Genomic DNA, 25,887 nt, shown 5'->3' on the forward strand with positions numbered 1-25,887 from the left:
GGGTGTCTAAACCCCTACACCTCTCCACACACCCCCAATACCCTTCTCAAAATAAGGTCATGAGGGCTCTGATCCCCCACATCTTTCAGATGAGGACGTGAGCATAGTGAGGGTCATTGGCTCACCCAAGGTACTTTGCTAGTGTGAAGAAAAGAACATAAGCCACCACCATCCTGTGTCCCAGGGGACATGTAGGCAGAGCTAATCCCAGAGTAGTGGTAGCTTCACATATCCCAGAACTTTGATGCATTAGGGGTTCCTAAGACGTAAAAGTGGAGACTGAACATTGGTGTTTGGGCAGAGACTGGCTGCAGTAAGCGTGTTTGCTAGGATGCTTCTGCGGGTTGGAAAGCCTGAGAAAGGCCAGTTTTGCAGGCCTCTATCAGATCTGGATGGGGGCCCAAAAATTTGCATATCACAGGTCCCACCTCCTGCCGAGAACAGCAGAGGTTTTCAAACACAAAACAAAAAACCCAGGGGTGTGGTGACTCAGTGAACTCTAGGTGTGCCCGCGGCCGGCATACTTAGTACTAGCGCAGAAGGGTGTGGGGGTGAAGGACGAAGGGAGGAGGGTGGACAGAGCCTGCCCAGAAGTCCAGGCAGCCTTCCTGGAACTGATGGTGTTGGGAAAGGTGTGTGGGGAAGGGCATTCGCGGACTGGAACAGCAAGGCTGGGTTCAGCAGTGGGGGGTGTGGCTTGTATGGAAAGCTCTGTGGTTCATGCATGCTTCTGCAGCCCTACAGTTAGAGGAGCCTGGATGTGCCCCCAGCAGCCTCAGATCTGCCCTGTGAGGGAAGGGTCTGGAGGATCCCAGCTTGAAGGCTGCCGTGGGGCCCTGTCATTTCATCACCTCAGTTAAGGAAGGACAGGTAGAAGGGGGTTTGTGGAGCCACACCCCATCACTTCCTTCTCCAAGGCGAGACCTCAGCTCAGTGAAAGGGGGTGACACACAGCTCGCTAGAACCCATCTCCTGACTTCAGGACACGTCAAGGCTTGGGGAGAGTCGGGCCATCCCCCGAGGAGGTACCGTGTGTTGAAGCATTAATGAGAATGCAGTCGCTTTATTGAGAAATAGTTGTCACTGTGTCTAAGTGACAGGGCAGGAGCAGACAATTCTTCACAAATGGGCTTCTCCCAGATTCCCCTCTGGAGCCGAGCAGTGGGTCCCCCGTCCAGTGGCCTCAGGGGCTTCACAGATCTCCATCCACCTGGCCTCAGTTCCTTCCTCTCTCCCCACCCTCCAGGTGAACAACCAAAATCCGGAGAACGCAGCGGCTACAGCAGCCCCGGCTCCCCTGGGACCCCTGGCAGTCGCTCCCGCACCCCATCCCTACCGACGCCGCCCACCCGGGAGCCCAAGAAGGTGGCAGTGGTCCGCACTCCCCCCAAGTCGCCCTCTGCCAGTAAGAGCCGCCTGCAGACCGCCCCTGTGCCCATGCCAGACCTGAAGAATGTCAGGTCCAAGATTGGCTCCACTGAGAACCTGAAGCACCAACCAGGAGGTGGCAAGGTAAGGGCTTGACCAGCTTCGCGGGTCATGTCAGGGTGCAGCCTCCGAAGGAGGCCACCAAAGCACCAGCTCCTCCCTCCCTCTCTTTAGCCTTGCTGATTGGACAGTGGATTTCCCTGGGGACTGCCCAGGTTGGGCTTGGTCTTCCCACTTGGTTCGGGGGAAATTCGAGGTTTTACTATATGACTGTCATGAAATTTCGAGTCCCTGAGGTACCCCCTTCCTTGCTTTTCATCTGAGCATTGCTCAGGCTGACTGACATGTCCTCAGGGTTCTAGAATTTGTGACTGAGAGATTATGTGGGTGTCAGCAGGCCTGACTCCCCTCTGAGTTTCTCCCCAGTCATCCTCTGTGCACCCCGGATGTCTTACCTTGAGTCCTAGGCTCATTTTTTGAAGACATTAGCCCTGTGGGATTGGGTTCACTCTCCTGACCTCATTTCAACACAGTCCTTGATCTAAAGGTCTTTCTCCAAACATAGTTCCATTGTGATGTTAGGGTGTCAACATGTAAATGAGGGAACACACAGTCTGTTCCCTCCCACCCAGCACCGGAGTAAGGGAAAGCCAACGAGGTACTTGATGTTGTAATCCATTGCTGAGTCTACTGTCCTTGTCTTCTGGACAGCGTACTCCTGGGGCAACACACCTCTGGGGTGCCAAGGCAGCTCTGCAGACTTTAGGGCCAATGCTTACTTGCTGGAGGGAAGTTGGCTATAGCCCCCATGGGCGCCTTGCCTGAAGTCCTGTGTTTTGTTGTGGGAAAGCCTTAGGCCCTCCCATTCGCTCTGCACAGTGGGTTTTGCGCAGCATTTGGGTCAAAGAACATAACTCGTGTCTTCTTTTCTCCAGGCCGGAGGCTGGCTTTAGGTTGATGTCACTGGGTATTAACTTGGACCATTGACTTGGTCCTAGCTGTGAACCTTTAGAGTCACCTGTGCTCTCTGACCCCCACAGCTATCTACCAGCCTATTTCAGAAGGGACCCTGGAGCCAGCTGTGGCATTTGAGAAGACCACAAGCTTGAGGCCAAGCCTCAAAAAAAGAGGCAAGCGCATGGTGGTACAAATCCTTAATCCCAGCACTCAGGAGACAGAGTCATGTAGATCTGTGGTATGTGAGTTCCAGGCCAGCCTGGTCTATGCAAATGATCTGCAGGCTAGCCTGCTTCAGAGAAAAGGAGGAGGAGGGAAAAAACCCACAAAGCCACATGCTCGCCTCTGAGGAAAATGAACAATGCGATTGCAGTGGCTTGCTATAGCAAACAGGCACACGGTGGCCATCAGCACCTTCCTGGTCCCAGCCCCAGGCCCTGGAGCTCCTCTGGTAGCCACCAGCTGCCCACACCCCCAGTGACAGGACGAAGCTGTGGGTGTGGAGCTGGACCCTCCCCGGGGAAGAGGACCAACGGGCAGAAGAGGACGTGCGTTCAGAACACCACTGCCAGCAGCTCCGGGTGCCGCTCCCACCTCTGAGCCAGGCCTATGCAAAGGCCCCTCTTACGGAGGAAGAGATGGTGGCGGTTTATTTGTTGCTCACTTGTTGCATTGCAGGGGATGCTAGAGGGAGGGGGAAAAGTGTCTCTCGGCAGCAGCGGCTCTGATTCCCATTAAAGATCCCATTGTGGCTTCCCGTGTGGTTTATAGAAGGAAAGGTTCACGGGACCCGCGTGGCTTGGTCAGGGCTTGAGCAGAGTGACTCCGAAGCCACCTGGAGTCTCTGTTGGCACCACAGCTGCCATCTGTCATTTGACTTCATTGTCTCCAGACTCCTAGTCCTCATCCACTTCTCAAAAATGACTGTTAGGGCCGGCAAGATGGCTCCAGAAGCCCCGTGAGTGGAGAGAACCGATTCCTGCAGGCTGTCCTCTGACGTGTGCACGCATGCATGCATGCATGCACAACAGATTAAAAATGTCAAAACAAAAACAAGTGACCTCAGCAGTAGTGGCACACGCCTTTTATCCCAGCACTCAGGAGGCAGAGGCAGGCGGATCTCTGTGAGTTTGAGGCCAGCCTGGTCTACAAGAGCTAGTTCCAGGACAGGCTCCAAAACTACAGAGAAACCCTGTCTCGAAAAAAACAAAAAACAAAACAAAAACAATCAAAAACAAGTGACCTCTTAGAAGCTGCATCTCGGGACACCTGTGACTGTCATCGTCCCAGGTGTCAGGACTTAGGACTTCCCAGACTCTATGAAGCACCCTAACTGGTTCTCCCGTCTTCTTTCCCAGCTTCAGCACCAAGACTAGGAGGCAGACCCATCAGGGCTTTTGTGGGACGCATAGTACACCTGCAACTCAGAGACCCTGAGGCTGACAGCCCGTCTCCTCACCACCCCACATGCCAGTCTCGGCTGCTGCCAGGCCCCTGTCCCTTCTGCCCTTTCTGTCCCCTTCCTGTTCATGCCTCTTCCTTGCTGACTCTTCCTGTTCCCATTGGTTCAGGACCTGGACAGCACTGTGTCCAGTGATCTCTGTGGCTCTGGTGACGCCAAACTGGGCTCCTCAGTCTCACCTCTGCTGCCTACCCCTTGGGAACATCAGGTTCTTGCTTTATCCTGAACTGTGAGGCCACCACCAGCTTAGAAGGCCCTTCCCTCATCTCTCTTCCCCCTGAACTCCCCTGTCTAGTTAGCCTTGAGCATCCTGATAACTGAAGGGAACTCAGCTCCCCAGGCCTTGAGGGCAGTGAGCCCTCACGAAACAGGGCTGCTGGGTGTCATCAAGGACTCAGCAGAGCCTGCAGTGTAGGCAGAGGGTGTCTGCCCTACCAGGCCCTGCCCAATGTGGGGTGGCTTGCCAGGTTGGGCAGCTCTTTCAAATGAATACCAGGAACTGGCTTCAACAGGGAGTACAGCATTCTGCAACGTTCCGCTGAAGGAAGGGGCTCGGCCGGCCCCATCCGAGGAACTGTGCTGGGTAGTAGTGATGCTTTGCCCATCTCCTCAGAGCGGTGACAGCATGGGAAGTGACAGACAGAGCCAAGAATAGCCTCCCTCACATTCTTTGAGGGCAGGAGGGTTGTCCTAACAAGCCTCAGCCCTTCAAGCAAAGAGCTACGCAATGACAAGCCATTTATTCTGGGTTGATGGACAGGGCCCGTAACGCGCCCCTGATAAAAGATTCGCAGAGCTGAGTTGACATCTTGGGTCCCTGGAATGTTTGCTTAATCAGACCCTATCTCAGTATCATTAACGGCCAGACATGAAAGGGCAAAATTCTAAGAGTCCTGAAGAATAGGGCCAGAGATGTAACTTCATTGGTAGAGCGTTTGCCTCGCATGCATGAAGACCTGGGTTCATTCCACAGTACCAGATAGACACTTCGTGGTATGGTACAGACAGGAACTCCCAAAACTCCAGAGAAGCAGAGGAAGGAGAAGTTCAAGGTGGAGCTCCGTTGCTTGGATTATTATTATTATGTGTAATAATATAATATAATATAATATATAATATAATATAATATAATATAATAATGTGATTTTAAAAAGAGCCTGGGGCCTGGTGAAATGGCTCAGTGGGTTAGAGGGGTTTGTTGTCAAGTCTGACCACCTGAGTTCGATTCCCAGGACCCATGATGCTGCAAGGTGTCTCCCGCTTGCAGGTTGTTCTCCAGCCTTCAGGTCCCCACTTCCCCCACAGAAAATGAATAACATGACCGGGCAGTTAAGAGCGTTCGCTCTCGCAAAGAACCAGAGTTCCAGTCTCAGCACCCACCGTGGACGGCGCACAACTGCTTGTGACTCTGGCCCGGGACATCTGCCACTTTCCTCTGACTTCCTTGGGTATCAGACAGACAGACAGACAGACACACACACACACACACATATGCACACAGACACACACACACTAAAAAGTACACTGGGGTCGGCGAGATGGCTCAACAGTAAGGGGCACTTGCCACAAAACCTGACCACCTACCTGAGTTTGACCCCCAGGACCTGGTGGAAGGAGAGAACGGACTCCAACAGGTTTTCCTCTGATGACCACAAGCACACTGTATCACATTCATGTCTCTACAGCCACACAATAAATAAGTGTAATTTACATTTTTGGGGGGGATGGTTCGAGACAGAGTTTCCCTGTGTAGCTTTGGAGCCTGTCCTTTAACTAGCTTTGTTGTCCAGGCTGACCTTGAACTCCCAGAGATCCGCCTGCTTCTGCCTCCGGAGTGCTGGGATTAAAGGCGTGCGCCACTATCGCCCATGATTTTTTTTTTTTTTTTTTGGTTTTTCGAGACAGGGTTTCTCTGTGGTTTTGGAGCCTGTCCTGGAACTAGCTCTTGTAGACCAGGCTGGTCTCGAACTCACAGAGATCCGCCTGCCTCTGCCTCCCGAGTGCTGGGATTACGCCCATGATTTTTGTTGCTACTTTGTAACTGTAGTTTTGCTACTGTTATGGATCATAATTAAATATCTGTCTTCCAGTGGTCTTAGGTGACCCATAAAAGGGTCGCTCTTACCCCCAAGGAGTTCTCCACTCAGGTTGAGAACCGCTGCTCTAGAGATGGAGCCCTGGGAAGCCCACCTTAGATCGTTCTGTCCAGTGGCTTCTCACGGGGCATGAAATACAGCGAGTGCTGTATTCTTGGGCTGGAGGAGACCACGTGTTGTAAGTATTCATCCATGACCAGAGCACTTGGAAGGTGAAGGCAGGGAAACTGTAGTTCAAGGCCAGCCTCAGTTACACAGTGAGTTCAAGGCCAGCCTGGGCTACCTTCAAAAAAAATTTAATTATAGAAATTCACTTGTAACCGGAAGTATTAAGTAACAGGAGGTGACAGTAAAGTAAGAGATGGAAGGACGTGCTAGGGGTGTGGCTAGGGGTGTGGCTAGGGGTGTGGCTAGGGGTGTGGCTCAGGGACCCAGGTCCCCTCCTGACACTAACACCTAACCTGTAGCCTGGGATCCTCGAGAGTTTGTCTTGGTTTGGTTTTTTGGGTTTTGTTGTTGTTGTTATTTCAAGACAGGGTTTCTCTGTAGTTTTGGAGTCTGTCCTGGAAATAGCTCTTGAAGATCAGGCTGGCCTCGAACTCACAGAGATCCACCTGCCTCTGCCTCTCGAATGCTGGGATTAAAGACTTGTGCCACCACCGCCCAGCCTGTTGATGTTAAGAAATGGTGGCTCCCACTTGTAATCCCAGCACCCAGGAAGTAGAGGTGAGAGAATTCAAGGTCATCCTTGGCTTCAGAGTGAGTTCAAGGTTAGCCTGAGCTACAGGAGACCCTGTCCCAGAATTAATTAATTAATTAATTAACAGATAAAGGTTTTCACATTTTCCCTATGATCTTCTTAGGCCTTAAAGAAGAATGCTTATGCACCAATTATGGCAGCTTATGCCTGTAACCCCAGCCCTTGGGAGGCTGAACCAAGAGTATCGTAGGGCAAACCTATGTAGCTTCTTCTACATAGCAAGTCTCAAAAAACTAAATACTACTAATACTAATACTAATACTAATACTAATACTAATACTAATACTAATACTAATACTAATACTAATACTAATGGACCAGCAAGATGGCTCAGCAGGTAAAGGCCTGCTGAGTAAACTCAGGTGTAATCCTGCAGACTCGAGTTCAACCCCTAGAAACACATCAGGTAGAAGGAGAAAAACAACCGCATACAGTGTCACGCATGCCTGCGTGTATCCATACATTACACACGGAGTGCACAATCACTAATAATAACAATAGTGATTTTTTTAATATTTATTTATTTATTATGTATACAATGTTCTGTCTGTGTGTATGCCTACAGGCCAGAAGAGGGCACCAGACCTCATTACAGATGGTTGTAAGCCACCATGTGGTTGCTGGGAATTGAACTCAGGACCTTTGGAAGAGCAGGCAATGCTCTTAACCGCTGAGCCATCTCTCCAGCCCCAACAATAGTGATTTTTAAAAAGCCTTATGGCCGGGTGATGGTGGCACACACCTTTAATCCCAGCACTCAGGAAGTAGAGGCAGTTGAATCTCCGTGAGTTAAGGGCCAGCCTGGTCTGCAGAATGAGTTCCAGGACAACCAGCACTGTATAGTGAGACCCTGTCTTAAAACGAAAAGAAAGAAAGAAATTGCGCTTCTTTCTAAACTAGTTTTTGGCTAGTGTCCAAGCATGGAAGCAGTCTGGTTGGCTGAGCAGTTGGAGCTCTCCTCTGAAGATTTCCAAGTCCCACACAGGACACAGCCTGAGAGGCCCACAAGTCAAAAGTTTGCAGAGCCTGGAAGCACCAAGGGCAAAGGGTTGCTATATTACAGGTGACCACCAGGTGGCGATGGAGCGCTGTAGACAGCAGCCTCCACTCCTGGACCACCCATAGTTGTTGCTTCTCTGCAATGGCTATCTTTCCTGCTCCCTTGGTCTTTCTCTATCTCTCATCTCAGCTCATTTCTCTGTTTCTGTCCGTCCCATTCTCCTTCACCACTGGTCATATGGAAATATGAGTTTTTAAAAATTTTTAACATTCATTTAAGTGTGTGTGTGTTTGTGTGTGTGTGTGTGTATTTAGAGATAGGAGTTGGAAGTGGAAGTGTTTTTAAATGCATTTTATTTTTTGGACAGGGACTCATTTATTCCAAGCTGGCCTCCTATGGCTGAGAATGGCCTTGAACTTCTGATGTTCTTGCTCTACCTCCCAAGTGCTAAGATTACAGGCTTGCATTACTACATTCAGTTTTATACAGTGTGAGGGCTTGAACCCAGGGCCTTATGCATGCTGGGAAAATTCTCTATCAACTGGCCTATGTCCCCAGTCACCATTGAAAGGACAACTTTAATAATGGCTGGCCTTGCTGGGCAGTGGTGGTGCATGCATTTAATCCCAGTACTTGGGAGACAGAGGCAGGTGGATCTCAGTGAGTTTCGAGGCCAGCCTGGTCTACAGAGTGAGTTCTAAGAGAGCCAGGGCTGTTACACAGAGAAACTCTGTTTCGAAAAACAAAAACAAAAAAGAAAAGCAAAACAACAGCAGCATAATAACAGTGGCTGGCCCTGGTACTTCATTGCCTTTCCCAGGTTGACTGGACTGAATACAAGCAGACTTTCAGCATCCATCCCCAAGCTTTCTGTGGGCCTAGCTGCCCACACCAACCAGGTTCATTGCCCAAATGAGGCGTTGCCTTGGCCCACTGTCCAAGTGAGGCCCAGCCCAGCGCTGCTAGCACCAGTCTGGAAGCTCCTTCATTTAGAGGCTTGGGGCCAAGAAGGGATCCCCCAAGAGTTCTGAACCCAAGCAGACCCAGAACAAGGTCCACCAAGGACTTGAAATGGCTTTGGGGGTCTCTGGGAAGTGGGTAAATTGAAGCGGATCCATCCAGATTCTCAGGACTGCTCCCTGACCACAGCCACTTCCCTCGCGAACAGAAGGCTCTCAGATGGAAACATCCTCTCCCTCGGGGGTATTTCCAGTGTCTAGTCAGAGCCAAGCCCAGTCCGGCAGAACTGTATATGCCACTGTCGCTACGACTTGGGTTTCACAATGCCAACCACGCCCTCTTCTCCACACTCTGCAAAGGGCATTGGCTTAACGTGGCCACTAACCGTAATTCCAGTCTGCTTTGTAAATATCTGTCCAGTGCCAAAACCCACAGCAGTGTGTTTCTTTTCCTACGAGGTTAGAATAAGAACCAACCACCCAAGGAGGTGGGGATGTCTCTGTGATTGCTTAATGTCCTGTGACTAATTTGGTTTCTTTGTATCCAGAAGACAGCTACCTTCCTCCAAAAACTGTTGTCTTTGTTAAATAAGGAGTTATATAATCATTCGTGTTTCCTTTTTCTCATTGGCTTCCAGGAAGCTCAGTACTGAATCTGATAGCCCTGACTGTATATCTCAGTGACTACCCTGTGATGTGACACCACCCTTTTATGTCTCCTTGTTTTAACTGAGTCTGTGTTTTCTTTTTTTCTTTCTTTATTTTTTTTAAGGTTTATTTATGTATGTATATAGGTGCTTTGTCTGTATTCTATTATAGATCAGGCGGTTGTGAGTTGCTATGTGGGTGCTAGGAATTGAACCCAGGACCTCTGGAAGAGCAGTCAGCGCTCCCAACTGCTGAGCCATTTCTCCAACCCTTTTTTCTTTTTTTATTGATATTTATTGAGCTCTACATTTTTCTCTGCTCCCCTCCCTGCCTCTTCCCTCCCCCCTTCAACCTTCCCCCAAGGTCCCTATGCTCCCAATTTACTCAGGAGATCTTGTCTTTTTCTACTTTCTACTTCCCATGTAGATTAGATCTATGTAAGTCTCTCTTAGTGTCTGCATTGTTGTCTAAGTTCTCTGGGATTGTGGTTTGTAGGCTGGCTTTCTTTGCTTTATGTTTAAAAATCACCTATGAGTGAGTACATGTGATAATTGTCTTTCTGTGTCTGGGTTACCTCACTCAAAATAATGTTTTCTAGCTCCATCCATTTTCCTGCAAAATTCAAGCTGTCATTATTTTTTATTCTGTGTAGTACTCCATTGTGTAAGTGTACCACATTTTCCTTATCCATTCTTCGGTTGAAGGGCACTTAGGTTGTTTCCAGGTTCTGGCTATGACAAACAAAGCTGCTATCAACATAGTTGAGCACATGTCCTTGTGGCACGATTGAGCATCCTTTGGATATATACCCAAAAGTGGTATTACTGGGTCTTAAGGAAGGTTGTTTCATAATTTTCTGAGAAATCGCCACACTGACATCCAAAGGGGTTGTACCAGCTTGCATTCCCACCAGCAATGCAGAAGTGTTCCCTTTTCCCCACAACCTCTCCAGCATAAGATGTCATCAGTGTTTTTGATCTTGGCCATTCTTACAGGTGTAAGATGGAATCTCAGAGTTGTTTTGATTTGTATTTCTCTGATGACTAAGGATGTTGAACATTTCCTTGTACTCCAATTTTTTATTTATTGGATTATGGGATCTTTTGGTGTTTAATTTCTTGAGTTCTTTGTATATTTTGGAGACCAGACTTCTGTCTGATGTTGGGTTAGTGAAGATCTTTTCCCATTCTGTAGGCTGTCGTTTTGTTTTGTTGACTGTGTCCTTTGCTTTACAGAAGCTTTTCAGTTTCAGGAGGTCCCATTTATTAATTGTTTCTCTCAGTGTCTGTGCTGCTGGGGTTTTATTTAGGAAGTGGTTCCTTGTGCCAATGTGTTCAAGTGTACTTCCCACTTTCTCTTCTATAAGGTTCAGTGTGGCTGGCTTTGTGTTGAGGTTTTTAATCCATTTGGACTTGAGTTTTGTGCATGGTGATTGATATCCGGGTCTTCTATTCAGTTCCAGAGTCTGTATTTTCTAATTCTAAACTGCTCCCGGTCTAGTTTTCTAGAACTCACAGAGATCCACCTGCCTGTCTCCCGAGTGCTGGAATTAAAGGTGTATGCCACCACTGCCGGCTTATTTTTACAGAGGTATCATACTAGGCTCAGGCTGGCCTGAAGCTCACTATGTATGTAGTTCAGGAACTCACCTTGTGAGAACCTTGCACTGCCAAACACCCGCAGAGGGCAGCACAACAAGCTTGTTTTGTCAGCAGGGGGTCCAGGGAGATGAGCACCCTTTCAGGAGGACATCTGGAGGGCTGGCTTGAGCGTGTTTAGAACACCTGTCGTTTCAACTTAGAAGTCGTGTTTCTAGGAGTCTGTGCCATGAAGATGATCCACAGTACGGAAACATTCCTTGCCAAGATATGTTCACAGTGGGCTGTTCACACTGAACATGGAGTCGATGCAAATATTTGGTAGCCCAGAAACAGTCCGAACAGTGAGTTCACTTCTGGAGAGCAATTTTACCCATCTTGGCTAGCAGCTATGAAGCAGACAGTAAGCCAGCGCTCTAGAGGGACTGGAGGCCGTGGTATTCAAGATCATACCTAGCTACACACTGAGTTTTGAGACCAGTTTGGGATATGTGAGACTCTTTCCAAAATCTGAAATCATGTCTGTGAAAGATAAAAAAACAAACAAACAAACAAACAAACAAACACTTTTTTATCCACTTAAACCAGATTTCCAATATTCAAATCCTAGGTCAGGGCTAGGTCTAGACTTTCCCCAGTGTCCCACGGGTTTGAGGACAGCCAATAGCTCCTCTAGCTGCTACCTCAAAGGGAAGGAGAGCTTCTTCTGAAGCCAAATGTGAGTGACCATGGTCCCAGAACATGAATTTAGGTCACCCCCCAAATAACATATTCTGATCTGATGATAGTGTCGTGAAGGTTTCCTAATAACACAATAGAATGAAATTATAAATGGAGGTAGCTTAAAAATTTTTTTTTAAATTTCAACTTAAGCTGGTCAGGTGGTGCACACCCTTGATCCCAGCACCTGGGGGCAGAGGCAGGCAGATCTCTGTAAGTTCAAGGCCAGCCTGGCCTACGGGGTGAGTTTCAGCACAGCCAGGGCTACCTAGTGAAATCCTGTCTCAAAACAGGCCCCTCCCCCCAAAAAAAGAGCTAAAAAGTATTTTAAAATATTTATTTATTGCATGTATGAGTGTGTGTGTGCCACTGCACGCATGTGGGAGGGGACGTGTGTAGTCTGGTGGCAACCATCTTCACCCTCACCAAACCATCGGCCAGCTCAACTCAAGACAATTTGGCTGGGAACCTTCACATTCCAACTCCCCAGCGGCGCGAGGAATCTTATGCGCTGTCTTGCACTGGCGTGGGTTTTGGGGGGTTTGTTGTTTTTCTTCTGAGAACTGGACACAGGGGACTCCCTGTTTACACTCGTCACTCCACCCCAACCTTCCCACATCTGTTTTCGAGTCCCCAGTCCCATTTTCGTTCAGATCCATTTTGTGATTTCTGAGTCTAGTAGGTTGGCAGTATGCCTTCTCAGGCAGCTTCTTTGCATCCCGCACCCCCAGGAGGCGGAGCTCAGACCTGGTTCTCCCCAGCAGCACGCAGGTCAGGGGTCACTGCGCTGCGTGTGGTCATCACTCATTCTTTTTTCTGGCTATCAAAGGTGCAGATAATTAATAAGAAGCTGGATCTTAGCAACGTCCAGTCCAAGTGTGGCTCGAAGGACAATATCAAACACGTCCCGGGCGGCGGCAGTGTGAGTACAGTCACACTCTCCATGCAGTGTGCTGCAGCCTTTGCTGAGACACGTGTCATAAGTGTGTACTTGTGAGACATTGCAGAGAATAAATCCCCGCAGGCTCAGGGCCTCCGGTGTCCCTACACTTAGGTTTGCTGTCCCCAGACCCCCCTCCCCATGTTCAGTGAAGGGCCCAGCAGAATCGGGACAGCAACTGGCTCCCACTGACCCTTCCCTGAGAAGCTGGGTCCCCGCAGTACCATGCCCATGTCCCTAGAAGCCCCACAGCCTGCTAGAAATAGGCTGAAGACTGTGGCACCCAAGCCTGAACTGTCATCTCTGGAACAGTTCTGCTGTGGAAGGACGGTCCATATGGTCTGAGCAGATGCTAAGGACTTCCTGGCTCGTGTCAAGGGCAGAGAGGGTCCTAGCCACCCTAGTCACCCTCCATTTCTCCATCTTTGAGAGAGGAAGCAATTCCTAAGCCTCAGTTAAAGTTTAAAACCAGCCCCCACTCAGCCCCCCCCCCCCACACACACACGCAGTACAGGGACTCTGGCTGCAAAGAGCCTAAGAGAGGTTGCGGGTGGTATCTATTGCCCGAGTCCACTTTGCCAGAGAAAGGTTGCTTAGGGTTTTAAATTTGTCCTCTAAACACCACTGGGGACCCAGCTTACCGGCAGTGAGTTTGTGCGAGATTTTCTCAGGCTTCCCTGATGGACTTAAAGACTCCGATGTCCTCCTGGGCTAGCCTGTGTCCACAGGGTTTGCAAACTGGGTTTCTCCAGGCCAATTCCCTCATCCCCAGCTCTGGGTCAGTCCCAGGAGGAGTCCGGGCTCTCTGAGAGAGTTCCTGCTGGCTCAATCTTGTGACTGTACGCCCTGGCCCACAGGGTTTATTCTTGCAATGTGCTTCTGCCTCCTGCCCTGGCACCTGCCCTGCCTTCTGCCTCTTGGACCTTTGGCCCCAGAGCAGCAAGTGCTGGCCTGTGGCTACTGCTTCTTATGCTTCCTCCCAGTGTCTGCTGTTTCCTCTGTCCTCCACTCACGGCGCTCCTGCCATCCCCACCCCGTACTTATGTTTTTTTGCTTCAGAAGGAGAGGCGCGGCTGTTGGCTACACTATAGTTATTGCCCAGCCTGATGCCCTCTCTGTGTACACTCAATAAACTGTTCTAGAAAGAGATGGGTGGGGGAAAGAGATGGTCACTAACGACTCCCATTGCTGTCTTTGTCCCTGGGCCCTTTGATGTTGTCATTTAGGGTGTGTTGACCTCCCAGCCCAGGCCTGCTGTGGTTGGGGAGGAAAGACAGGGGCATCTGGTTTGGCTCATGTCTGGCCTGCTGCTGGGGCTGAAGGCTCTGGCTCCAGTGGGCTGCAGAGGGAGGATGCCCCTGCAGGGAAATGGGGAAGAGCCAGCGCAGGGCAGCTCTGGTCACATGCTGGTTGCCTGGTGGGGCTCCAGTGCCCAGGATGTCAGGGAACTTTCCTGACCTATGACCTTATATAGAGTCAGAAGATAAACTGTGGGCTGACCATGAGGACTGTTCTTGGCCTGTGGCCACTTTGGCTACAGGATGGACCTGTAGAGAAAGCTCTCTTGAGGGAGGGAGCTGGTGGTTATAGCCTCTGGCAATTTGGGTTGCAGGATCCCTGGCCTGAACTGCACATCATCTGGCTTGTTGCTGGCTCTTGCTAGGGTGGAGGGACTTGCAGCAGGCAGGCTGCTCCTCCATCTGTGCCTCCTGGCTGGGCTGTGGCCTCCTCACTAGGGCTGCTTCCCCACGCCCCACCCTGTACATTCCTTCCTCCTCTGGCCATTCCAGGCTTCCAATGTCTCTTACCCTGCCACACCCTGCCACTGACTCTCAAGAGACTCTACCTGGGCCTGGAAGAGTGAGGCTCTGGTCCCTGTAGCATTCCTGTCTCCTCTTGGAGGTCTCAAGCTCCCATGGGTTGCAGAGCACAAGTTCTCCTGTTGGGGGATCGAACCCCTTTGCTCTCCCATCATCACCTGCCCCAGAACTCCCACTGTACCCTGGATCTGTCTGCAGAAAGTCCTCGGGATCATCTGCTCTTGGTCCATTTTCACAGGGTCAGGGTGACACCCCAGAACACTGACGTGTGACCTCAGGACACTGACGGGTGAGGCCACAGCCCGCCTCTTCCATCAAGTCCATTAGCAGAAAAAGAAACACATTGCACACACACACACGCACACACCCCCCACAACACAGCATACCATCAGCACTGCTCTCCATGAAATGAGAGGGGTCTGTTCGTTTAGCCATCTGTAGAACCTTGCTTTGCCAAATCTCACGTGGACAGGAGATGACCCTCTCCTTCGCTGGAATGACCCCACTTGTGGCCTATATAGGAGACCCATGAAATTTGGAAGGTGGCAGTTAGTGACCAGCTCTCTAAGCTGCAAACCACAGTTCTGAGAGACTGGCTTCCAGGAGCCCCATCTAACTGGGTGGCCTCCTTCAGGGTGTTCTCTCAGGACGCAACTGTCATTCCCCAGAGCAGGCCTTTCTTCTGCGCCACATGACGGATCCTCGGGCTGGCAGGTCTCCCTGTGTGTCCTGTCTGCTCACTCACACTCGCTGAGCCACTAAGCCTGTGATTTCCGCTGTGTGCCTGCCCTCCCTGTTAGTGTCGCTTTGCTTTTTCCAGTAGAGGATGAAGTGTCCAGGGGACACCACATGGCTCTTACCTGAGTCATAGAGCTGCCCTGGGTCCTGTATGCCACCTGATGGTCCAGGGCTGTGGGAGTTTCCTGGATGTTCACTCCTCCTTGCCCCCTCTCCTCTCTGAGTCCCTTCTGAGGAGATCACCTGGAGGCTGCAGGCCACTTCCTCCGCTGTGTGTGATTGGTCTTTCCTCAGTGAGAAGATTTGTGTTTATAGATTTAAATATCTGCTAAATAGTGTGATCAAGGACCAGGCATCCCTGTTTTTCCTTGAGAGTTTCTTGGGTTTCAGGGATTGAAGATGGTCCCATAGTCACTTTGTGAGGACCCAGTTTTCTGGGGGCGTGGGGATTATCTGGATTTGGGGAGCATATTATCCTTCCTGAGTGGGGTGTATCGGAAGCTGATGGAAGCCACTGGCAAGTGGTCCATTGGAATTTGCTTTGTGTTACCCCCCTAGTAACACAACCCCCTTTCTCATTCTCTGTCTCATTCCCGCCCTTTCTGACCTGCAGGTACAAATTGTCTACAAGCCAGTGGACCTGAGCAAGGTGACCTCCAAGTGCGGCTCCTTAGGCAACATCCATCATAAACCAGGTAGCCCTTGAGGAAGGAAGGCTGTGGGATGGGAAGGTGCTGGTTAGGCCAGCAGGTGCTCCTGGAATACGCCAACCTGGGCAGGAAACACTAAACATGAAAGTGCTGTGTGACCCAGGAGGTGTGACTGTCCCTGCCGGCTCCTGAGCAGGGCTTTTCCAGCCTAGACAAGGGGTGGAGGGAGAGGGAGAACTGGTTCCAGATTCCATCGTGTGGCTCTCCAGAAAAGCCTGTAAAACTGGACCAGCCATGGGACTGATTGGACCCCCAACGGCCAGCTCCGTGGACATCCCAGCTTTGTCCCAGCCAGCACGGGGGTCACTTCATCAACAGCTATAACATAAGACCTTTCTGGGGCCGGGCGGTGGTGGAGCACACCTTTAATCCCAGCACTTGGGAGGCAGAGGCAGGCGGATCTCTGTGAGTTCGAGACCAGCCTGGTCTACAAGAGCTAGCTCCAGGACAGGCTCCAAAACCACAGAGAAACCCTGTCTCGAAAAACAAAAAAACAACAACAACAAAAAAAAACCAAAACAAAAAATAAACCTTTCTGGGCTGTTGTCCCACCTTCGCTGTGACTTTGTTTAAACAAAGCACCCTTCCCAGGATAGTAGTACAAGTCACCTCCCTTCCTGCTACACCCTGGTGTGGTGACCCAAGGCAAAGAGGCAGACAGGGTTAGGATCTCTCCTCGTTGTGCATTTGACATGCAATGTGATTCCAAGGTCTTGAGGGGCTGTGACTTCAGGATGCTCATATGAAAACCTCCATTGCTGGAAGTTTAGAGTTCAGAATGCCTCCTCCTGGCCAAGCTTCGTGTATGTCTCAGGAGAAAGATTTTGTGGAGTAAATACCCGATATACATCTCAATTAGAGAAGAGGCAGGTGATTTGGAAGCCCTTACAAGGGCTCCCTTGTGGCCAAGCCTCCTTCCAGATAAAGCAGAGCCCTGGCCACTCCCAGAGGGTGGGCTGTTCTTGTGATCCCTGACCCAGCCTCTGCAGGAGTCAGAATGAGCACATTAATGAATGTTCCCTGCCAGGATGGTGACAACTAACCTAATTGCTATCAAGCCTCCAGCAGCCCCAGGCACTTTGCTCTGCAGGCCGTGACCTCATTTAATATATGCTAAGTCCCCCAGACCACAGACGATGGCAAGAGGCTCTTGTGTGGGTTGTGTTACAGGAGGGGGCCAGGTGGAAGTAAAATCTGAGAAGCTGGATTTCAAGGACAGAGTGCAGTCGAAGATTGGTTCCTTGGATAATATCACCCACGTCCCTGGAGGAGGGAATAAGAAGGTAAGGGGGGGACAAATGGGGAGGTCACATGGGGAGGAGGGTTAGTGGAGTGGGCTAGGCTGGTCCTAGAAGGCCCCATATGGACTATCTAGTGATGAGTTCTCACCCTGAGCTCAGTGTACCAAGAAACACGGCATGAGACCAAAGACAGATCTTTTCCGCTGGTTTTCAGGAAAGCTAGCGCAAACTGGTGATGCTGAGGATGAGCCTCCGCTGGTAGAGCGCTTGCCCAGCACGCACAGAGCCCGGGTTCTGTCCCAGCACTGCATAGACTGGGCATAAACTGTAATCCCGGGTAGAGGCAGGAGGGTCAAGGGTTCAAGATCACCCTCGGCTGCATCGCAGGTTTCAGGCCAGCCTGCGCTACCTGAGCTTCTCACCAGACAAAGGACAAAGTCTGCGGTTCTGAAGAGAAGTGCTCCCACTGCTCACACTGAGGCTGCTGTGTCTTGTCTCAGGGCTGAGGACTGGGTACCTAGTGGACATGGGTATGTGTGGGGTAAGGGCACACAAAGGTGTGTGTGGATCCTAGCAAGCTCCTCTTACCCCCGCACAGGGTGTGATATGACTGTAGGGCCGCCCTGGCTTCTCCTCTTTGGTACAAACAACCTGCACACTTGCCTGGCCCAGTATCGTGCAGGTAGTCTCCTTGGCAGGGTCTCCCATGAACAGAGGGAATGTTCTGGAATCAGACCTAGCCCAGCACGAGAAAGGGTACTTACCCAAGGTAGCTCAGTTGTCTTTCTACTTGGCCATGTTGGGTGGCCCCTGGGAGTCCCCTGCCTGACACGTCCCCACAGCTCCCTGCTTTCCTCTGCAGCTGCATGTCTGCATCCACTGCTTATGTAAAGCCCCTGGTGACCATGAGGCACCTGAACCGCTGAGGCGCCCGGCCGGCACACAACCGGGCATGCTGAGGGGTTCTTCCCTGAGATGGCCTATAAGGGCAGATCCTCTGGTCTTTAGGACCCCAAAGCGGACACAGATCTTTGTTGCCCCAGAGCAGGAGATCCTCCAGTCTTGGAAGCTGACAGAAACTGAAGAAAGGAGGCCATACCTGAGGGCTACCGGGCAGGCTCCCTTCTCTGGGAAGGTGGGAAAGCCTCATCAACGGCCAGAGCTCTGCTATTTCTGCCATACATCGCTCAATTTAAATACAAAACCTCCTGTATTTCGCTCCCATACGGGACCTCTTGGCCAGAGGAAGTCATAGGCCTGACTCTACCTCAGTCTGATCCAATAGGACTGGAACAGATCTAGGCCTTGGAGATTCCCTGGGTAAGGGAAGTTCTCCTCCAGCCTGGGAACTTCTATGCCCTGTAGGAAGCTCTGGGCAGACAGGACTCCCCTGGAGGCCTGATGTAGGCAGAGCTTCAGTGTGCAGGCCTGTTTCTCCTTCAGAGAAATACCGGCACCCCAGAGGTGGGGTGAGATCCAAACAAAAGAAGGTCCCCGTGTCCTAAGACTGGAGAACTAGAGACAGGTGAATCAGGAGTTCAAGGTTACCCCTGAGCTAAACAGAATTGGAGCCAGCCTGGGCTACCTGAGACCTTATCTCACAAAACCAGAAACAGCTGGCTTTAGTCATGCATGCCTTTAATCTCAGCATTTGGGAGGCAGAGGCAGGCAGATATCTGTTTTGCATAATTTGAAGGCAGCCTGGTCTACATATCAAGTTTCAGGACAGGTGGGGCTAATAGAGCGACCCTTAACACACACACACACACATACACATGCACACACACACACGTGCACGCTTGCATACACACGTTTGAATCAAAGATTCTCTCAAGTACAATAATATGGAACCCTGTTAACCAAAAAGAAGAGCATATGAACGCCTGATTTTTCTCGATGTCCACATTCAAGCTCCCAGCAAGAAGGACTCTTCACCTAGGCTCTCTGCCCTCGGAAGTTGTTTGGAAATACCATATATGTGTAGCATACATATATGCACACTTGGCTCAAAGTCTGGGATCCAGAACAAGGTTGAGACATTTTGTGTCTACCCCTTTTATGTAGAGACTGTTATACATGCCTCAGACTGCTTTCTGCTTCCCTTTAGACTCCTGGCTATAGCATTGTGTGTCTGCACCCCCAACTGTGTGTTGCATGTACATGAGTATGCAAGTTAGCACACCCATGTACATACATGCAGAGGCCAGAGCAGAACATTAGGTGTCTTTCTCTTTCTTTCACTGTCTACCTTTTTGCCTTGAGACAGGGACAGGGTCTCTCACTGCACCGGAAGCTTGCTGTTTTTGCTAGACTGGCTACGAGTGAGGTTCTGGGATGTACCTGTTTCCATCCCCAAATGCTGAGATTACAAATTATAGACATGCACGACCTGCCCTGCTTTTTTACTTGGGTGCTGAGGATTCGAACTCAGGCCTTTGTGTTAGCAGAGCAAACACTCCTATCCACTGAGCCATCTCCCCAGGCTTGTGATATCATTTCTTAAAAAGGGCTTCTTGGCATCACAGCTTCTAGCACCCGCGCTGGCGGGTGCCACCTGAAAATACCTTAATGATCTTGGACAAAGAGTGTGTGTAGCGGTGACCGCTGGTACCAGTGATTCTACAGCAGGCCCTTTTCTCTTATGGCTACTCCTTCAGTGCTTTTAGCAGCAAGTTGGCAACAATCTAGCAAAACAGAGTCCAGAGCAAGGGATGTGAGGCAGCAGTGCAGCGTGTGTTCGGCATGCCTGAGGCTACGGGTTGCATCCCTAGCACAATTAAACAAACAAACAAACAAATAAGGGCTGGGGGGATTGCTCAGTGAGTAAGAACACTGGCTGCTCTTCCAGAGGTCCTGAGTTCAATTCCCAGCAACCACATAGTGACTCACAAATATCTGTAATGAGATCTGGCGCCCTCTTCAGACCTTAGGCATACATGCAGGCAGAACACTGTGTACATAATAAATAAATCTTAAAAAAAGAAAGATAAGTAAATAGTCATACATATTTAGGATAATATACCCATGTAAAATGATGTATGCAAAGTCACTGGAGGTTATTCCTATTCGGCATTGTTTGTGGTTGCAGAGAAATGGAACCTCCTTCCACTTCTGTCAGGGAGGAGATAGATTTTGATATAGATGCTGTAATGGGATAGAATAAGTAGCCCTTGGCATGAGGAAGTTCTCTGTGGAATAATCAAGTATTAAGCCTGAACCTTGGTGGCACACACTTGTAATCTCAGAAACTGAGAGACAGAGGGATTCCTAAGGATAGCTAGTTCCAGGCCAGCCTGGGCTAAATAATAAGATCTTGCCTTAAAACAAACCAGGTCAGTGAGATTGCTCAGTGGGTAAAGGTGCTTGCAGTCAAGTCTGATGCCCTGAGTTTGGTCCCTAGGACCCAGATGTTAGAAGGAGAGAACCAGCTCATACAAGTTGTCCTTTGATCTCCCCACATGTACTAGGGCACATGCATGCACATGCACACACACACACACAGACACATTCACACACACATTCACACAAACACAAATGAATGTAGAAAGATTAGACAAACAGCCAGGTGTGCTGGTACATGCCTTTAATCCCATCACTCAGGAGGCAGAGGCAGGCAGATCTGAGTTCCAGGTAAGCTTGGTCTACAGAGCAAGTTCCAGGACAGCCAAGGCTACACAGAGAAACCCTGCATCAAAATAGAATAAATGAATGAACCGGGCAGTGGTGGCGCATGCCTTTAATCCCAGTACTCAGGAGGCAGAGGCAGGAGGATCTCTGTGAGTTTGAGGCCAGCCTGGTCTACAAGAACTAGTTCCAGAACAGGCTCCAAAACTGCAGAGAAATATATATATATTCTTATATGAGTGAATGAATGAATGAATGAAAACAGACAAAAGAATGTTTTCTCCCTTCACGGAGTCTGTCAGTCAGGGCTTGTCTGCGTTCCCCAGGCTGTCACTCACTCACCCTATGCTTGCAGATTGAAACCCACAAGCTGACCTTCCGGGAGAATGCCAAAGCCAAGACAGACCATGGAGCAGAAATCGTGTACAAGTCACCTGTGGTGTCTGGGGACACATCTCCACGGCACCTCAGCAATGTGTCCTCCACGGGAAGCATCAACATGGTGGACTCCCCACAGCTTGCCACACTAGCCGATGAAGTTTCCGCTTCTTTGGCCAAGCAGGGTTTGTGATCAGGCCCCTGGGGCGGTCAATAATCGTGGAGAGAAGAGAGAGTGAGAGTGTGGAAAAAAAAAAAAAAGAATGATCTGGCCCCTCGCCCTCTGCCCTCCCCGCTGCTCCTCACAGACCGGCCGACCGGCTTGTCACCTAACCTGCTTTTGTGGCTCGGCTTTGGCTGGGGACTTCAAAATCAGTGATGGGAATAAGAGTAAATTTCATCTTCCAAATTGATTCGTGGGCTAGTAATAAAATATTTTTTAAGAAAAACATGTAAAAACATGGCCAAACCCAACATTTCCTTGGGCAATTGCTATTGATTTCCCACCCCCACCCCCACCCCCCTTTGAGTCTTAGAGGGTGAAGGAGGCTCTGAAGGTTGTTTCTGGGGAGTTTTAAGGGACTAGGGCAACTGATTGCTGCAGCCCCACCCTAGGGGCATCAGGGACAGCAGCAGCGACAAAAGATTTGGAACTTGGTGTGTTTGTGGAGCTATAGGCAGGCAGGCGATGCTAACGTTTGTGGATGTGAAGGGGGGCTGAGGCAGCAAAGGCTGAGAGATGGGTGTCAGGGAGTCAGAGGAGAGAGGGGAGGAAGACAGGTTTCTGCCAAGTAGCTTTGGGAAGAACAGATAGCCCCAGCCGCCTGGAGTAGCCTTAGAAGGCACAACTGCCTGTTTGCTAAGGCCCTGGGGAGTATGTGCCCCTTCTGTAGGGCAGCCCAGGCTGGAAGGTGGTACCTTGTTGTTTGGTTCTCTGAAGGCTGACCTTGACATCACAGGGCACTGGTTTATTCCTCCCTCTCTGCAGGGTGGGAGTCCTGAGCTGAGGGGCTTCATTCTCCTCTCACAGAAAACCCTGCTTTATTGAGTTCTGAAGTTTGGAATTGCAGCCATGATTTTGGCCACTTCACAGACCCAGGACTTTAGGGCTAACTAGTTCTTCATAAGGACTTGTGCCTCTTTGGGGACATCCGCCTGTTCTCAAGCTTGGTCCTCTGGCATTTCTGCAGGGTGAGGGATGGGGGAGGGGCGGACAGGCCTCCCACCCCTCCCACAGCCACTGCAGCCCCTCCACCTGTCCATCACACCCACGCGTCTGCCGAGAGCCAGTCACTGCCGTTCTCTCATTCCGTCTCACTGTCCTGAGTGCTTAGCCTCCCCGCCCCCATCCTGGCCCTGGGTAGATGTGGGTAGTACCTGCTCTACACTAAGAGCTGGACTCCTGGGAGGGCAAAGATTTGAAGCTCAGTCTCTAGTCCTACGTTCCACAAATCTAACCAGTGTGCCTGGAGATGACCCTGGACACTTCTGTCTGCTTTTTTTGTTTTAAACTTTAAATAGTGGTTGCCTCCTAGGTAGGCCTGGCCCTCTTCTCGTGTAGAGCTAGAGGCAAGTCAGGTGCCAATGTGTCGGCACCAGTAAGAGCCGACAAGACTCCCAGGGCAGGGCCACATTCCTCTCATCCTTCTCTTCCACCCCAGCTTGTGATTGCTAGCCTCCCAGAGCCCAGCCACCAGTAAGTCCCCGTGCACATAATCAGCCCTCCACACCCCAACTTGGGGAACATACCCCCTGGGAATGTTTTCCTCCAATCCCCATGGAAGCGGTGCTGCCTGCCCTACTGGAGCAGCCAGACATCTTCATAGATACAGCCCTTCCCTCCCCGTCTACACCCTGTGCGTTGTAGTTGGATTTGTCTGTTTGTCTGGGTTCACCAGTGACTATGATAGTGAAAAGAAAGGAAAAAAGAAAAAAAGAAAAAAAAAAAAAGGACGCATGTATCTTGTAATATTTGTCAAAGGGTTCTAGCTCACCACCAGGGATGGAGGTCCTGGGTATTTCTTGGCTGCACTGGGACTTGGCTCCAGGCCAGTGCGGTGCTTCCCTGCTAGGACATCCTATGTTTTCAAAGTTTTTCCTCTGCAACTGGGACCTCACAGACACTGGATTGTGACATTGGAGGTCTCTTAGCTGCCCAGGCCTGAAGCACAGGACCAGAGAGACTCCACCTGTCAGGGAGAGCTTCCTGCTGGCCTGTTTTGCAGAGTGAAGATGGTCCTGCCTAATCACAGCCTCACGTCCCACAGCAGCCCTGAAAGATGGGCTGATAACTACTGCATCCCGAGAGACAAGGGCATCAGTGTCAGCTGCGAGAGCTGTGGCCCACCACAGGGCTTGGGATGAACTGCCCCACTGAGGAAGGGGACATTTTAGGAGACTCCCTTGGTGTCCGAGGTGTCAGCCCACTGACCTTGCATGAGCATCTCCTACAGCTGCAGGGAAGAGGCCTCAGGAGAAGCATAGGAGCCTCAGGCCCAATTCTATCACTTCTGGCTTGGATACAGTTAAGGAGTTAAGGACAGACACTGTGAATGGTAGAAGGAAGCAGCCAGCCTTTCCCATTAAAGAACAGCCTATGGAGAAGCTTCCAGCTGCTGATGGGCCCAATGGAGAAAAGGGAAGTGTGGCTTGAAGCATTGCCCCTTTATCATGGCTACCTATTCTGGTTTTTATCTTACTTCCCATTGTCCATTCTGCAGTTCCTGTCTGTGAATGGGGACACTGTCATATCTCTTGTAGGGAGAACAGCCCCAAAATAATTACTTGGAGTTATCAGGTCAGTGCTGATAGGCAGTTTACAATGAGAGTCTGGCTTGTGACTTCAGTGAGGACAATCCCCCAGGGGCGCAGCACCTGTCCTTTCTTCCCATGCCTCCCTAGTCCAGTCTTACTTAGGGTGGGCTAGATAGGGTATACCATATGCCTGGTTCCTCCAAGCTCTTAATTTACTTTATCAATAGTTCCATTTAAATTGACTACAATGATAAGACTGTATCCTGTTTGAGATTGCTTTGTGCTATGGGGGGAGGGGGGAGGAGGAACATGTTAAGATATTTCACAAAGGCAAACAGAAGCCTTGGAGTGTAGCCATCTGTAACCTTCATGATTATGACCACTTGCTAGAGAGAAGTGCCATGGCTTTAGCCTGGAGGCTTGTGACAGGCTTTCCCAAGGCAGAGACAGCCAGCTAGTTCCCTGCCTTCCCAGCCAGGTGTAGCTCCCAGGTTTGTGTAGGAATCTATGAACTACTCTTGTCTGCTGCCTTCTTTTGGTGTCCAGAGCCCACCATCCTGCTTCCCTTCCCTCTAAGTCACTGGCACATCAGTTATCACTTCTGGACGGGCTTCAGATCCACAGCCTACAACTACTAGCAGTAGCCAAGACCTCTTCCTTTAGTCTGTTCTCCAGTGAAGTAAGTGGGGCCCAGGGCAGAGGTGGTACCAACTATAGGACTATGGTTTTATGAGCCTCCAAACTTCTCTCTGGCTTCTGGAAGGGTTACCTTGGGCAGTATCTCAGTCTCACCCTCCTGATGGATTGTAGCCTGTGCAGTTACTGTGCTGGGCATGATCTCCAGTGCTTGCAAGTCCTATGATTTCTTTGGTGATTTTGAGGGGGTGGGGGAGGGACATGGAATCATTTTAGCTTAGCTTCCTGTCTGTGAATGTCTATGTAGTGTATTGTGTTTTAACAAACGATTTACACTGATTGTTGCTGTAAAAGTGAATTTGGAAATAAAGTTATTACTCTGATTAAACAAAATCTCTGTTCATGAGTTCCAAATACAAGAAAACAAATTTACAAGTTCCTTTCCATTGAGAATTCAGAACAGGAAATGAAAAGTAAAACCAGACATTGGAGCGGCAGTTTTGGGGTCCTGGAGATATAGAGTACAGACTTGGTTTACTACCTTTGGCAAACTATCCTCAGACAAGGCTACATTAGTTCCTAGTTCCCAGTTCATTTGAAGCAAAGAAGTTTGGGGTGGGGTGTATGAGATTCCTCACCCCTGGAACTTAAGTGGGGGTGGTCTAGGCTAAAGTAAACTCAAAAGCCCATGTTGTAGATCCTACATGCATACCCATGTACTGCTGCTCTCTTACACCTTATAATCTTACTATAGATCTGCTAGGGATACAGCAGCTTCTTGCTTGCAACATCTCAATCCCCGCCCCAATTTATTTAGTGCTACAGCATGTGACCAGAGGACTACCTTGGGTGTCAGTCTGTCCACCTTGAGACATTGTTCTCCTGCACATGTGCGTGCTGTGTTGATTCCTTGCTGCTAAAGATTCTTGGATCTCAGCCTCCTATCTCACATAGGAACACTAGGATTACAGATGCCTGGCTTTAAGCTCACATTCAGGATCTCACACTGTGCACTTCATCCACTGAACCATCTCCCTGAGCTCTTTGGTAATATGTCAAGGTCATGATAGTCCTTAGATTTCCAATCTCAAAATACTTGTCTTCCCCAGTTCATTGATGTGCGTGGCCTCTGAAGGCAGCTGTTTTAGTCTAGTATATCCTGATGCATATAGAAACAACACAAAAGCAGAAAAATGGAAGAACAGCTGAGTCTTAGAGAAGGCCCTTAGTCTTCTTAGACAAAGTAATTTCCCCCAGGTAGCAAGAACCAACTTAGACACATGCAAATGACATACATTTTCATTGACCACTCCCCTCAAAGTCTGAAGGTGACAAGTAAAAATCCCCATTAAAGAAGAAATTTGAAATTCTATACTGGTTAACCTCTTAAAGGAACAATGAGAGGGAATAAATCAATT

At 49.9% G+C, this 25,887-nt stretch overlaps 1 protein-coding gene across 7 annotated transcripts in view; it reads left to right on the forward strand.

Moving 5' to 3' along the window:
• Mapt (microtubule associated protein tau) overlaps window positions 1–24,854 on the forward strand; it is a 95,001-nt gene extending 70,147 nt beyond the window's left edge. For all 7 annotated transcript variants that reach the window (XM_057774992.1, XM_057774985.1, XM_057774988.1 and 4 more), the window contains 5 exons: window positions 1,247–1,512; window positions 12,458–12,550; window positions 15,740–15,821; window positions 17,007–17,119; window positions 21,057–24,854. In XM_057774992.1, coding sequence (XP_057630975.1) covers window positions 1,247–1,512; window positions 12,458–12,550; window positions 15,740–15,821; window positions 17,007–17,119; window positions 21,057–21,272 — 770 coding nt within the window. In that variant the 3' untranslated portion in view covers window positions 21,273–24,854. The remainder of the gene's footprint in view (window positions 1–1,246; window positions 1,513–12,457; window positions 12,551–15,739; window positions 15,822–17,006; window positions 17,120–21,056) is intronic.
• The last annotated feature ends 1,033 nt before the right edge of the window (window positions 24,855–25,887 follow it).

This window comes from Chionomys nivalis, chromosome 7 (genome assembly GCF_950005125.1).
Source record: "Chionomys nivalis chromosome 7, mChiNiv1.1, whole genome shotgun sequence".
Taxonomy (NCBI): Eukaryota; Metazoa; Chordata; class Mammalia; order Rodentia; family Cricetidae; genus Chionomys; species Chionomys nivalis.